The 14409-nt window shown below is 45.7% G+C and overlaps 1 protein-coding gene across 1 annotated transcript; it reads left to right on the forward strand.

Annotated features, from left to right (window-relative positions):
- The first annotated feature begins 3477 nt into the window (after positions 1-3477).
- Positions 3478-4501, forward strand: LOC123169216 (protein DMP3). Its single transcript, XM_044587058.1, has one exon. It carries the CDS (start codon positions 3509-3511, stop codon positions 4247-4249), a length of 741 nt encoding a protein of 246 aa, XP_044442993.1. The 5' UTR covers positions 3478-3508; the 3' UTR covers positions 4250-4501.
- Positions 4502-14409: the final 9908 nt, after the last annotated feature.

Raw genomic sequence — 14409 nt, forward strand, 5'->3', positions numbered from 1 at the left:
CATTTGTGTGGGCAGATGCCCTTGTTCGGTGCAGTTGTAATGTTTATCTTTTATTTAGAGAGAAAAGGCATGTATATATGTACCTTCTTGTATGATAAAAAGAATAATTGATGAACTTTCCTGAAAGTCTACCTAAACTCCTAAATACTGAAGCCTGAAGTATTTGAATTTACCAAAATCATACCAAATTTGCGGGGAAGGCGGGTGCTCTGCCCATTTCAACATAGGGACATAGAAAAAAGGAGTAGAAAAGGTTACATGGAAACAGTAAAAAAACATAAGAGAAAAGGAAAACAAAAATGTGGACTTCATATCTAGTGTGAGAGTCTTTCGTCAACGTCTTCCTTAAAAACGTCGAGCACAATAGTAAGGGTGGTTTTGTTGAAGATTCGTTTATTCCGCTCCTTCCACGCATTCCACATCACATAAAACATACTTTGGCAAAACAATTGTGAAAGGCAAGCTTTATTGCGGTTAAAAATGCTCTTGCTCCACCAATCTTCGAAAGGGGTGAAGTCATATCGTCCCTCGGTGGACAAAAGACCGAGTGCATAAACTCTTCAGATTCCACGAGTGAACAGGGTTTGCAACGCTGGTTTAGCTGATGTCCAGGAATTATGCCATCGAAGTCGTCAAAGTCAATGGATTGTTTGGCACTCCGAACAGGATATCAAGCTTCAAGAAGTACATACCAAAGGTCGCTTTTGTTTCCGCTCCGTTGGTTCATATGTGCTGCTTTCGGGGTTGAATGGAGTAATGTTGAAGATGTCTTGATGGCAAGCTGCAATCTCAATATGCACGTGTTGTTGGACGAAAATGATGGTTGCCCCTTGATTTTTTTATTTTATGTGTAATGTCGAAGATGTCTTGATGGCAAGCTGCAATCTGGATATGCACGTATGGTCGGACGAAAAGGATGTTTGCCCCCTTGATTTTTTTAGAAAAGAAATCAAGAAACCCCTCAATTACACATAATACCAAATAAGAAATTAAGGGCGTACCGAAGCAAACTTTGCGTACAAATACTCCAATTGTTTCGAAGCAGGCACGGTGTTCCTTCGTTATCGCACATTCATGCTCGCGCGTCAAATAAATTTGAATTAACGGCACGGCATGGCATGAGAAAGAGAGAGATGGACGTGGCCGATTGGATCCGGGGCTTGATTTCTCCATTCATCCCGAAAGTGACGGCTCGGACACCATGGACGAACGGGATGGAATGATAAGCGACCTTCTGTATGTAGTAGCACGTGCGTGCTAGGACTAATTCAACGACGACGTCCATGGAAATTCGGCATGAAAGTAAATTCGACCCCTATTCAGAGCGGGGATGGGCTAATTCAGCAACGTGTACCCAGAGTGCGTCCATGGACAATCGTTGTATAATGTAGCCCCCTCCCCGTCCCCCGTGTCGCCCCCCGCTAGGGCGGCTTGGGCGGAACCCTAGCCCCTCCGCCGCCGGACTACCAACCCCTCCCTCCCCTCCCCTCCGCCGCCGTTGGAGGAGGCCGCCGGGCAAAGCCCCGGGCGGCTGACAGCGGCGGCGGAGGCCCCCTTCCCTCCCGCGTTCCTTTGGGTGAGGCGGGTGACCCGGGGCGCAGGGGCCCTCCTCCCCGATCTAAGCCGTCGTCGCGGCGGCGCGGACGATCTAACCGCCGACGGCGCTTTGGCGGTGTGGTGATGAGAGGAGGCGACGGCGCGGCGGGCTGGGTGGAAGATCTGGTGGTGCCGGCTGCTCGGTGGGCGTGTTGGTCATGGCGGCTTAGGTCGCAGTGGCCGGCGGCTCGGCCGGTCGGCGGCGGCAGAACATGGCCAGTGGCAGCGGCGATGTCCTGCCTAGATCCCGGGGCGGCGGCCCTGGAGTGTGGCGGCTCGTGAAGCTAGGGCTTCCCGCGACGGCATGGCGTGGTGTAGTCCCTGTCGAAGGCGGATCTGCGACAGCGATCTGCTTTGGATTGGTTCGGATCAGAGACGGTGACGAGCGCGCGGGATCCATCTCAGCGGCTCTCGCGGCTTGGTGAGGCGGGGTGGGAGCCCTCCTCCTAGGCTCCAGTGGTGGCACACTCAGGCTGTGGCCTGTGCGCCAGGGCTCCTACGGTGGCACTGTTGCTGTGGGTGGCCGCCGGATCTAGGCGGCTGGATCTGGGGCTTTGAAGGCGGTCGAGATGGTGCACATGTTGCTGGGTGATTTCTTGGGATGGATCCGGGTGAAAACCTGGTTTTCGGTCAATGGCCGGAGCCGGTGATGACGATGTCCTTATCATCGTTTCCTTCATGAAGGCATCATCGAGGTGAAGCTCCCAACTCCACTCAGTACCTCTGGGGGAAACCCTAGATCAGTTGATCGGATGTTGGTGGCAAGCATGTGTCGTTACCCCCTTGGGGGCGGCATTCTTGGAGGTGCACTCGGCTTCGCGGGACCAGCGGACGACATCTTTGGTGGAGCGGTGCTTCATCCTACACATTGATGCTCGACGGCGTGGTGCAGTGCAGATTCGGAGTTCGATGTGCGAGGATGGGCTCGCGCAGGAGGACGACGCTCTCTGGCGTCGTGATGGCGTCGATTGCAGAGAGACCTGGCACGGTTGATGCAACAGTACAACTCTGAAGATGGATTAGTGGCAGGTGGCTGCGGAGGCCTCATACCCGGCAGGCGTCCTGGTTGAGGAGTTCGCCGGACTGGTAGGTGCCCCATACCCGGCAAGCGTCCTGGTTGGGACCTCAGGTCTTAGATGTTTAGGTTTGGCTGCGATGTCTGTTTGGTATTAAGCCCGGGCTATCTGCGCCCCTTCATCAACTGGATAGGTGTAGCGACAGTTTGTTGTTTAGACGGCGGCTTTAGTTTTACTGTTGTATGACTGTGTAAGGTCTTGTGAGAATAATTCCTCCTTTTCTAAAAAAAAAGCCCCCTCCCAGTAAATAAACTAGGTCGTGTGTACCGAGCACTGTAAATCAGACAATTTTCGTCATCCTGGCTAATTAGCTACAGGTCTCCATGGTGGATGGAGAGTAGGTAGATTCTGCTAGGTCTCCACCGGCGTTGGAAGGCCAGCCATATCCCGATCATACTACTGGCTATATCATATCATATCAACCATACTACTGGCTGTACTACTAGGGCACTGCAAAGTCTTGGATGGAGTGCTCGCGCATACTACTGGCTACTATATCATATCAACCATGTCCCGATCGATCTTGAGGCTAATTAATTCCTTCTCCTCACCTTCGTGGAAGAAGACGCCGACCTTTTGCTGCCATTAGCGGAAGTTAACCCAAGAAAATGTAGAGAGAGTTCCGAGTACGCGGGAAAAAAAGGATGCAAACGTACGTAGACAATTCAATGCATGTAGAAACGACTCACCACGCCTATAAAAGTTGAAGTCAACATGTGCACCCTCCAGCCTTCAGCTAGCATGACACACCACATAGACAAATCAACGCGGCCAACTTTGGAATCATTCGTAGAGGATTCGCCTATATAACACACCAACGTTGCGTTGCCACAAGAATGGAACAGCTTAGGATATCTCTCATCAACAACACGATGGCGTCATCATCTCCATCTTCGACCGTGATCCAGATGCCTCCAACTCCACGCACCAACGGCAGCCAGCCGACGGCTCCGACCACGCCCAAGGACGTCGATGATGTCCCGACCACGGAGCCTGCACCAGCTGCCGGACCAGCAGCCACGGCAACCGACAAGGTCATGTCGAGCGCGGCGAACCTTGCGCAGCTCCTGCCGACGGGCACCGTGCTGGCGTACCAGGCGCTGTCCCCGTCCTTCACCAACCACGGCAAGTGCTTCTCCTCCAACCAGTGGCTCACCGCGGCGCTTGTCATCGTCCTCACCATCTCGTGCGTCCTCTTCTCCTTCACCGACAGCCTTCTCGGCCGCGACCAGAAGCTCTACTATGGCATCGCCACGCCGCGCGGTTTCAACGTATTCAACTTCTCAGACGAAGAGGAGAAGCTGCAGTGGACTCCCGCTGAGTTCCGGAAGCTCCGCATCCGGCCGCTGGACTTCGTGCGCGCCGTCTTCACGGCCCTGGTGTTCCTCACCGTGGCTTTCAGCGACGTGGGGCTGCAGAATTGCTTCTTCCCTGGCGCTGGCAGGAACACCGAGGAGCTGCTGAAGAACCTGCCACTGGGCATCGCGTTTCTGTCCAGTTTTGTGTTCATGATATTCCCCACAAAGAGGAAAGGCATCGGCTACAGCGACACCACTCCTCGCGAAAAGCTCACTTGATGTTAATATCAGTTGTTTCTGAACAGTTAGATGGATTTTAGATTATAACGTAATCACGCTATGTAGTATTATACCATGAGGATAGAGTCGGAACATTGTTTATGAACAGTTAGATAAATTTTAGATTGTAATGTTTAGATCACTTTTTTTAACAGTTAATCATGGTATATGGGAGCAGTATTACTTATGCATACTTTAAAAAAATTATGTATTGTTCAATTCATCCATGCCAAATTTAATGAAACAATTTGTGTGGACAGATACCATTGTACAACGCTGTGGTTATAATGTTTATATTTTAATTAAAGAGAAGTGGCATGTATATACCTCCCTCCACAAAAGGAGTAGTTGTTGAACTTCGCTCAAAGTCTACCCAAACACGTACGTGAATTATGAAGCCTGAGGTATTTCAACAATTGAATTTACCAAAATCATACCAAATTTGTCTCACAAACTGAGGTTTTATTTTAAAAAAGCATGAAAGTCGAGTGCTCTGCCCATTTTATCAACATAGGGACAAAGCAAAAAAGAAAAGGAGTACAATAAATATTTACATTTAGCCAAGAAAATAAAAGAGAAAGGAAAAGAAAAACGAAAAAGAAAACGTGAACTTGATGTCTGGTGTGAGAGTTAACCGCCTAACTACCTCTGGTCAATGTCCACCTTTGAAGATAAGCTACATCGAGCACCTAAGTGAGGGGGGTCTCGTTGAAGGTTGGTCTGTTCCGCTCCTTCCACGTATTCCACATCACATGAATCCTCGCTTCAGCAAGTTGATTGTGAAAGGCAACCTTTTATCACGGTTATCTTGTTCCACCAATCTTCCAAAAGGAGAACTCATGCCTCGTCCGCTGGGGGGACAGAAAACCAAGTTCATACAACTCCTCAGATCCCACACAGTGAGGAGTGTTTGCAATGGTGGTGTTTTGCTGATTAGGAGTTTTGCCGTCAAAGTCGTCAAAGTCAAAGGATTGTTTGGCACTCTGAATAGGATCTCATGCTTGGAGAAGTGCATACAAAATGTCACCTTTACTTCCTTCCCCTTCAACATTACTCCATTCATGAGAAAGGGTGAAAGGGGGTGATACATAAAATAAAAGGCGACCTTGTGTATGTATCACGTGCGCACCTGCAAGGACTAATTCAACGGCTTGCACCGGAAGCGCGAGATCCATGAAAAGTAAATTCAACCCCTGTTGAGAGCTTTTGTACGCGCGTGCGTGCGTGCGCATGTGCATGGACATGGACAGACCAGTTCAACAACTTGTCCTCAGAGTGCGGGCGTGCGTGCATGGATAAGTTGTGCAGGACCTTTCCGGATTGGTGAGCCAGTTCTACACTTGGCGAGATGGTGGGTCCATCCGAGCTGGAGCCCTGTCGAATCCAACAATCAGCATAGCAGCAGCAAAGGGCGAAAACCCAATTCGGTGCCCATCTACACCCGGTCAGAAAAAACAAAAGAAATACTAAAATTTTTCAAGAAAATCTTTTTTTGTGTGATAGATAATTTTATGCGTGAGGTTCGCTCCAAATTTGAACTTATTTGAACATTTGAGCAGCTCTCAGCAAAAAAAAAATCAAGTCAGAACAGTGTGTGAACAGTAAACATTTTTGCAGACCCTGAATTTGTCTTTTTTGGTGAGAGTTGCTCACATGTCCAAATGAGTTGAAACTTGGAGCGCACCTCACGCATAAACTTATCTACCACACAAAAAAAATGAATTTTTTTGAATTTTTCAGTATTTGTTTTGATTTTTTCCGTCAGGGCGGGTGCAGATGAGCTCGGGAGCAGAAACGCCGCACTCAGCAAAGGGTGCATTGACATACTCTGTTACAGAGCCCGACATCACCTTTCCAGTTAGCTGTTGTTCCAGTCTTTAGTTAACGGACGGCCCAGATTGAAGTTCGCCACACGAGCAGCTCGCTTCGATCCACGAGTCCCCTACCACTGGTGAAGCGCTATTTACCGTTATTACTGTTCCAATCCACCGTGTCGTACTGTTTGCCTTCTCGCCGTTTTCAGCTGAGTTATATAGCCCACTCGTGGCTTACCTCTAATTAGCATCCATCTTCGGTGAACCAAAACCAACAGAACACATGCAATTCCTCTTATGGCGAACATGCCATGGTTCAAGCGTGCTACACTCTTCCCCCTTTTCCGAGATTTGCGACGAACCCTACCCTAGCTATCGAATCTGGTCCGATCCAGAAAGGAGCCTGATCATTGTCAGGTATCTGCCCGTCCATAAAAAATGTAGGATTCTGTCAGGCATGCCGAGCACCAGGCAATCACACCTTGCATGCAAGTCAATCAGAGAATAAATAATCACAATCTAGAAAAAGTCATCACCCATCCAAACTAGCAGTGAGGCACAAACATTGTCCTAAAATGGCAGTTCACAATCTCAAATTAGCAGCATCCATCTCAACGCTGAATAATCCGGACACCAAACTCGACAACCATTGTACCGTTCATGAGAAAACAAACAGAGGGCAGTGAAGCAGCTCAAGGTTCAGTTCACTGCTCTGCTTCAGTCACAATCAGATCTAAACTGTTCATCAGACAATGGGGTTCAGTAGCTCACTACTCTGCTTCAGTCGCGGCAGCGTGCTAAGCTCAGCGCTTCCTCTTCTTGAGTGCGCGCCACTGCTTGAGGACGAACTACTCCACCTCCTTGAGCGTCGCCTTCCAGTTCTCCTTGAAGTTCCACAGCTCCGGCACCGAGTAGCGCCCGCTCGGGTTGTACTCGTTCACCTCCAGCAGCGCCTTCGTCACCAGGGCGTACACCTCGCCGTACTTCTCTTTCAGCTCCCGCAGCTTCTCGTCATCCTCGCAGAGAATTTCCTGACAAACAAAGCATACATGCCGTTAGATAAACGACATTGGTCCGTTTCGGATATGAACAGAATATTTATGAAAAACACGTCTATTATGTTGTAATGCACCACGGTAAAAAACTACACCAAAATACACATACACAGGGACCAACCATTTCATGCCTGTGGCACTAGTAGTATGCTACAGAATCTCATATATACTGTCCAGATGTTGTCTCAACCAAAGTACAGCAAAACATGGTGAACAGAAACTGTTTATGCGTGCTAGAATTAATATTAGACATGCCAAATATACATACACAGGAACCTTTCCATGCCTGGGGCACTAGTTGCTACAGAAAGTTCAGAAAAACACATTGCGTTTGAATATGGCAGCAGAGCTTTGAGCTCCAAGCATGGATGCATCATGTCAAATTTCAACAGCCAGGACATCAGATGTGCCCAACTTAGCCAAGCAACGAACGCTCCTTTTAAAAGACAAGATGAAATAACCTTTGCCTCGAATGAGACAGAGCAGAGAATACCAGTTAATTTTCCTAATCAAATTAACTAAGGAATATCATAAAATTCTAGGAGGAGCAAGTTATTAGCATGCGTCAATATAGGTATCAAGTGGCAAGCTTTTTAGTGAAAAGTTCCGTTGCCCAACACACCACTCCACCAGCAAATGCTAGATGCACTCTGCTCCCAGAGCTGACCAATTACATATAACTTAACTGGAATAGAACTGACCGGCAGCTTTAAAGAAAAGTGACAAAAGGACGAAAGCAAGTCTTGAGTAAATACAAATCACTATTTTTCAATACGATGCTATGCATATGACTGAACTCTGCGCAAGGTAACTTCTTAAGTAATTGAAACTTAGCTAACCTGTTACTGTAGACACATATGACCAGATTATCAGATTTCTTCATCAAGCATCCATCGAATATTAAGTATTGCACAAAAACAAAATTATCTATGGAACAGCCTAATGTGACTCGCTAACCGATTAATTGTGAAGACCATCATATGGTAGCTTACAACTACACCATGACATGAAAAATAAGATCTTTTAAAGTCCCAAGAAAAACAAGATTAGTTAACGAACACAAGAATATAGCCCCTTGGCTGGTGACAGTTGGTGGCTGACAATTTCTTATTTTCCTCCTCTCTTTTTAGCAAGGATATGAACTGGTAATGCAAATAATGTTTTTGTGATAGGCTCAAATACAGCAAGATTCAGAGACTATAACACTATTCGGAGCCATTAATTGAGTAAGTCCAGTGTTTGTATTGTGGCAGTATTCTGCCTCGATAATACTTATGTCCCTTTATATCAATGTAAGAATATCTAGGGGAGTAAACTAAACTTAGTGTCTAAAATTCTCAGCTTTCACCACAGTTTACTTATACATAGATGTACCATGTTACTCTGTTTGCAGAACTAGAAATTCACTATGAAATTAGCAACTCAAGTTACAAGATTATTAGAGAACAACAAGTGAACAAAAGCAAGAGTGAAGAGATTATTACCTTCACTTTGCCGCCATCCACGACAACTTTAAAAGGGTGACATTCTGGATTTCTAATACCCTACTTCCTGCTTGATTAATCTTGATGAATATAGGGTTACACTACTAGGGAAAACCTTATACACAGAATCTTAGCAGCAGCGCGGTTTAAAAACAGACGCTACTGCTAATTAGCAGTAGCGAGCTTCAGGAAACCGCGCTACTAATAGCACGGTAGCAGTAGCGGTCTAGGTGAAACAAGCGCTACTACTATAATTGCCACGGCGTTTCCTCCAGGCTAGATATAGTAGTAGCGCCCTTCCAAGGACGCGCTACTGCTAAAGTACTTAGTAGCAACGTTTTTCTTCAAAATACGTTGCTGCTAAGTATTGCACCTAATTAAGTTTAGTCCCATATTGCTAAGCGAACAAGGTGTTTACCACCTTAAATATGTTACTTCTCAAACTATCTCGAGCACTTGGTCTTCATTGACTATATGTGTAGGATTTGTGGCTAAAATATGAATCTTCACCAGTGCCTATACAGGTACTGTGAGGATTCATGTTGACTATTTAGATTCTACACAAAAAGATCAATGATGACCAATGCATATTTTTGATGTTTTTACATGCTTAGACTTAGCAGTAGCGTTTTTTCAGGGCAAAGCGCTACTGATATTATAAAACAGAAAGGAATAGCTGTAGCGCGTTTCCCTGGACACGCTATAGCTAACTTAGCTATAGCACGTTCCGGCCAAACGCGTTGCTGCTAGTTTGACTTAACCCCCGGCCGCGCGGGCTCAAAATTTCGCTAAGTCCTTCCCCTCCACTTCCCCCTCTCCCCCAACTGCTCCATCGCCGCCGTCGCCCTGCCGCCTTCGACCACACCATTGCCGCCCGAGGCCGTCGTCGCCCTCACCGTCGAATCCCTCGACCTCATCGCCGCCGCCCGAGCCCGCCCAGGACCTCCGCCGCCCGAGCCAGAGCCTGCCCTCGCCGCCGACCGTAAGGCTCTGCCTCTCCTCTCCCCTACCCTCCTCTCTCTCTCTGCTAGGGCAATTCATATATATGTTGATGCTGTGTTGATGCTCATATGAACCCTAGGTGTTCATATGAACCCTAGATTTGTTTAGGGCAGTAGGCATTTTTTAGCATTTAGGAAAAATGATTAGCAATTTTTTTTGGAAATTAGCTAGGGCAAATTTTTATGAAACTTGGTTATAAAAAATTATTTGGACTATGGACCTGAATCTGTTCCAAATTTCATTCAAATGAAATTTGAATTATTTGGACTATGGACCTGAATATTTTTGAAGAAATTGGGTGTAGGTACTATGGTCTTGCTGTGGAAATTTTGGTGAGGTCAGAAGGGTTAGAGAAAATGGACTTCCTAGACTTTTAGCTTTAGACAAAAATCAAAAGTATTTAGCTATAAATAAAAAACAGTAGCTATGACATTTAGCTATAAACAAGAAACAGAATTGTTTCTCTTTTCAAAAACTTGGTTAAACTAATTGTTGCTATGTAAACAAAAAACAAGATTGTTGTTATATGATATATGTCATTGATGTTCATTTGCATATTCCATTATTGTTGATTATATCTTTTCATTGAAGTGGCCATGTTATATGCAAATTCCTCAATAGTGTTTGCTCATGTTATATCTTTTCATTGAAGTGGTTCGATTGTGCCCAAGTGGCTTTGTTGTTTCCAGGGAATGAAGCCGAGTGGCATATGTTTTGCCGGAATGTTGATTCATTTCCATTATGGCAAATTTCAGGTTCTCGATTTGTCCACTTTTTTAGCAAAAGTCATGCCGAAATTTTCCGTGAATTTCGGCATGACTTGTGCTACAAACTAGGACATATCGAGTGCCCGGGATTTGCCGCACCGGGAAGGAGTCAACGTTCCTGCAAAGCATAGGGCTTTTTTTATGTCATTATTCATTTTATTAGGTCTAGAATTAATTGACTAGATTTATAATAAGTTTATTTTTAGTAAGAACTAGTTGAATTAATAAAACTAGTTGAATATGTCACATTTGTTGTTATTTTTTTAGTTAAAGCAATTATTCCCGCATCGAGGTCGACGATGCCTATCCCGCATCCTCGTCGTCGTCGACTCGGCGGAGGACACCTGCTTGACCAGATGGGCCATGTCCGGGACTAGGCTCCGCCGGGCTGGTACTGGGAGGCGCTACCTACCGGGGGGCGCAGGTTGGTGAGGAGTCAGCCCATCGTTGACCCGAACCTTCTTTGGTGGCGGTCGCGTGCGCCAGTGACGGTCCAGAGGCTCGAGGACCCCACGGAGGTGGTATGTCAACGTGTCAGGGAGGAGAATGCGCACGTCTGTCGCTACTTGCTTGAGTTGGAGCACGGGTTCTCAAATACCTAGCAGGTTCTTTGGGCAGCTGACCGGAGATATGATCCTGTGATGGTTCCTTCTTTTTGGGTGTCCACCGCCCGCGCGGATACCCATCATGCGCTAGGGTTTTAGTTCTATTAGTGATGTTATATGTATGATACTATTCGGGATGTATTAGTGATAATATTCGATGATGTACGGACGCATGAGATGATTTACTTTTGCTTACTGAATGCATGCTAATTTGAATACTCATTTATTTTACGATTTGGATTTGTGTGTTGAGTATCCTGGTAGTTGCCTTCGATCGATTTTCAATTAATGTTTCAACTATGAACATAGGAAATGTCTGACGACGAAAAGGATTTCGGTATTTGCGAATACTGCGAAGACGAGCGCGGCCTGTGCGACAGAATCTTCCTAGATGATGATAGGCGCTTCAGCATCAAGCTGGACGAGAACTTCGAAGTGGATACAGTAAGTCACAACGACAAGTCTTTTTTCGTAATTAAGCATGACATCTGCTTCATTTGCTTCAACTTATAATTTAAATTTTTTACTATTTTACTAGCGTATCCCCTGCCATGCAAGAGTTTTTGTCTTGGATAAGATAGGTTTCAGTCCTATGCAAACTACTACGGAGGTAAAGAGAGTTAACTTGAATACCGAGCATGGTTATACTTTCCACGCAAAATTATACAACGCAGACACCTACACCTATTTTGAATGCAAAACTTGGCAAGCACTATGCAAGGCTTATGCATTTGAGCCTGATATGTTTATCACCTTTGATATTCGTCCCGAAGATGATATTGAAGGAAATAGAGACATTTGGGTCGATGTGCAGACGCCTCCAGTTATACCATTATGTGAGTTTCTCAACCATATTTATGTCTTCGATATTATTTATTCAAAAATAGTTGACAACTAATTTCTATTGACAGCTTATTTCCATTCAAGCAAACATGTCCGGCGCTTGGTAGACATGACCGTCCACTGTCCCGAGGCTGAACTAAATTGCGAGGAGATAGGTCATTATGTTTCATGGCTTGAGGATCTTGATGCTGTCAAGACAAATTATTTTCCTGGACTTAGAAATCTTAGTACTCAAAACATGCGACCAATAGTGTTCGTACTGAACGACGGTAACATCTATTTGTCCTCAGTGCATCTTTTTTATACATTATTTTTTAAGTTAAACTTCATTGCCAAGTATGTTACTATTTGTCCTCAGTGCATCTTTTGCATACATTATTTTTTAAGTTAAACTTCATTGCTAAGTATGTTACTATATGATGTTCTTCAACAGGGACTCCCGATGAATGTTCTGCCTCATTGGATCCAGACTAAAGGTCGCATGAGAATTGTTAGCTTACGGCCAAGATATCCTACAATGCACTTTAGTGCATACAGGATTTCTAATAGCGAGGAATGCTTAATAGTGAAAGACTGGAGCAAAATTGTGAACGATCGCAGAGAAGTACTAGGGGGCAGCAACGAGAAGCGCAGCCCACGATTAGGAGACAAGTTCATCTGCATGCTCCAACTTGATGAAGCAGGAGTGCTACACATGTTTTATGCTATTTTACCTGTGAGAGAGCAGCAGGAGTGATTAGCTAGCTAGAAATGAGTTATGATGATTAAATAGCTAGTGTTGGTGGTAATGACTATGATGATTATTATTAGCTAGTGTTGATGGCGATTAGATAGCTACCGCAGCTAGTGTTGGTGGTGATTAGCTAGCTAGAATGAGTTTGAAGATGATGATGTGTGCTACACTATGACTATGATGATTAAATAGCTACTGTTGGTGGTAATGACTATGATGATGATTAAATAGCTTGTGTTGGCGGATTAGATTCAAGTGGAGGCAACATGTGGTGCATATCGAAAGTACTACTAGTCCAAACTAGATCAAGTTTAGATTAGTAGTATACTTTTGACATGCACCACATGTTGCCTCCACTTGAACCTAATCCACCTTCATTTGACACACTGTTATGGACATATTGATATAACAACCTCATAATTGGTATTGTACCAAAATTTGTATAACGGCGTATAAATACAAAAAAAAATAAAAAAAATAAGAAAAAGAATACTAGTAGCGATGGAGAGTAAACACACTACTACTAGCTATATTAACAGTAGAGCGGGTGTGAACAAACGTTGCGGCTATATGTATTAGCAGTAGCGCGTGTAGCAGGCGCTACTGCTAAGGAATAGCTGTAGCGCCTTACTAGTAGCGCGGTGACCCGCGCTACTAGTGGGCATTAAACCCGCGCTACTACTAGGGTTTTTCCTATTAGTGTTACAAGAGTTGATCTACCTCGAGATCATATGTTGTGGTCTAAGACCTTAGGGTATGATGAGTAATGTCATAATAATCTATCGACTAGCCTCGCCTCGGCTTATATAATGTACCAGAGGCCTAGGATAACAAGAGTCCTAGTCGAATACGTCGGTGGAGAGGAGTCCCTGTCTCGATCACCAAGTCTTGTGGAATCTTCCTCATGTATACTTCGGCTGTCCGAACTGGCCCATGACTAAACGGCCATGGGGGTCCTCGGCCCAATCCAACTGATCAGGAGACGACGTGGTGAGTACCCCCTAGTCCAGGACACCGTCAGTAGCCCCCTGAACCGGTCTTCAAGTTGGGCACGCTCCTCGATTCTTCCGAACTATTCTTCATCTTCGGTCGTCAGTCTTGGAAACTGGTTCAACATATCTTCTCATCTTCGATCTTGAGGATCGCCGAAGTGAATCCGAAGAGTTTACACGTCGGGTATCCGAGGAGCCCCTTTAAGTTTTCAGCCTTTATCAATGCCTTGTTATTTTTATGCCACACCTTGGGTTTGAAGTTGTTCCCGTGCGGCGGTGTCCTCTTCCATCCGAGCTCCAGCGCCGGACTGCATTCGAGGTATCTTTTGCAGCCGAGCACCAACGCCGGTCTGTATCCGAGCTCCAACGCCGGACTGTATACGAGCTCCAACGCCGGACTATATCCGAGGTGTCATAGATCACCTTGGCTTGAAAAAGTTTGAAGGAGGTTATCCGAGTTTAACACTGAAAAGTTCTCTATGGAACGAGCCATTCCAATCCGAGCTTTATGCCGGACCACTTCCAAGCTCCCACGATGGTCAGCGTCTGAGGTGTCGTAAACTACCTCGATCTTTTAAAAGATTGAACGAATTCATCCGAGCTTAATGCCGGAAATGCCCTCTATGGAGCCAGCCACTGGCGCCCGAGCTTTATGCCGGACTGCTTCTGAGGTGGTGCACCACCCTGACCGCGTGCTGATTCTTTGTGAATAGTTTTGACTGGTACAATTTATTCTCTGCCGAGATATATAGCCAGTATATGTATATCCAGTAGCCCTCAAGGTATGTATCGGTCTAAAACCCGAGTTGCACGTGAAGAAAAACATAAAACTGCTGATCCTAGTAGCCCCTGAGACTCAGGTCAA

The sequence above is a fragment of the Triticum aestivum genome, chromosome 7D (genome assembly GCF_018294505.1).
Source record: "Triticum aestivum cultivar Chinese Spring chromosome 7D, IWGSC CS RefSeq v2.1, whole genome shotgun sequence".
NCBI lineage: Eukaryota > Viridiplantae > Streptophyta > Magnoliopsida > Poales > Poaceae > Triticum > Triticum aestivum.

What these genes read in the sequence shown, in the direction of transcription:
- LOC123169216 (XM_044587058.1), top strand. Translation starts at nt 3,509, where the DNA reads ATGGAACAGCTTAGGATATCTCTCATCAACAACACGATGGCGTCATCA.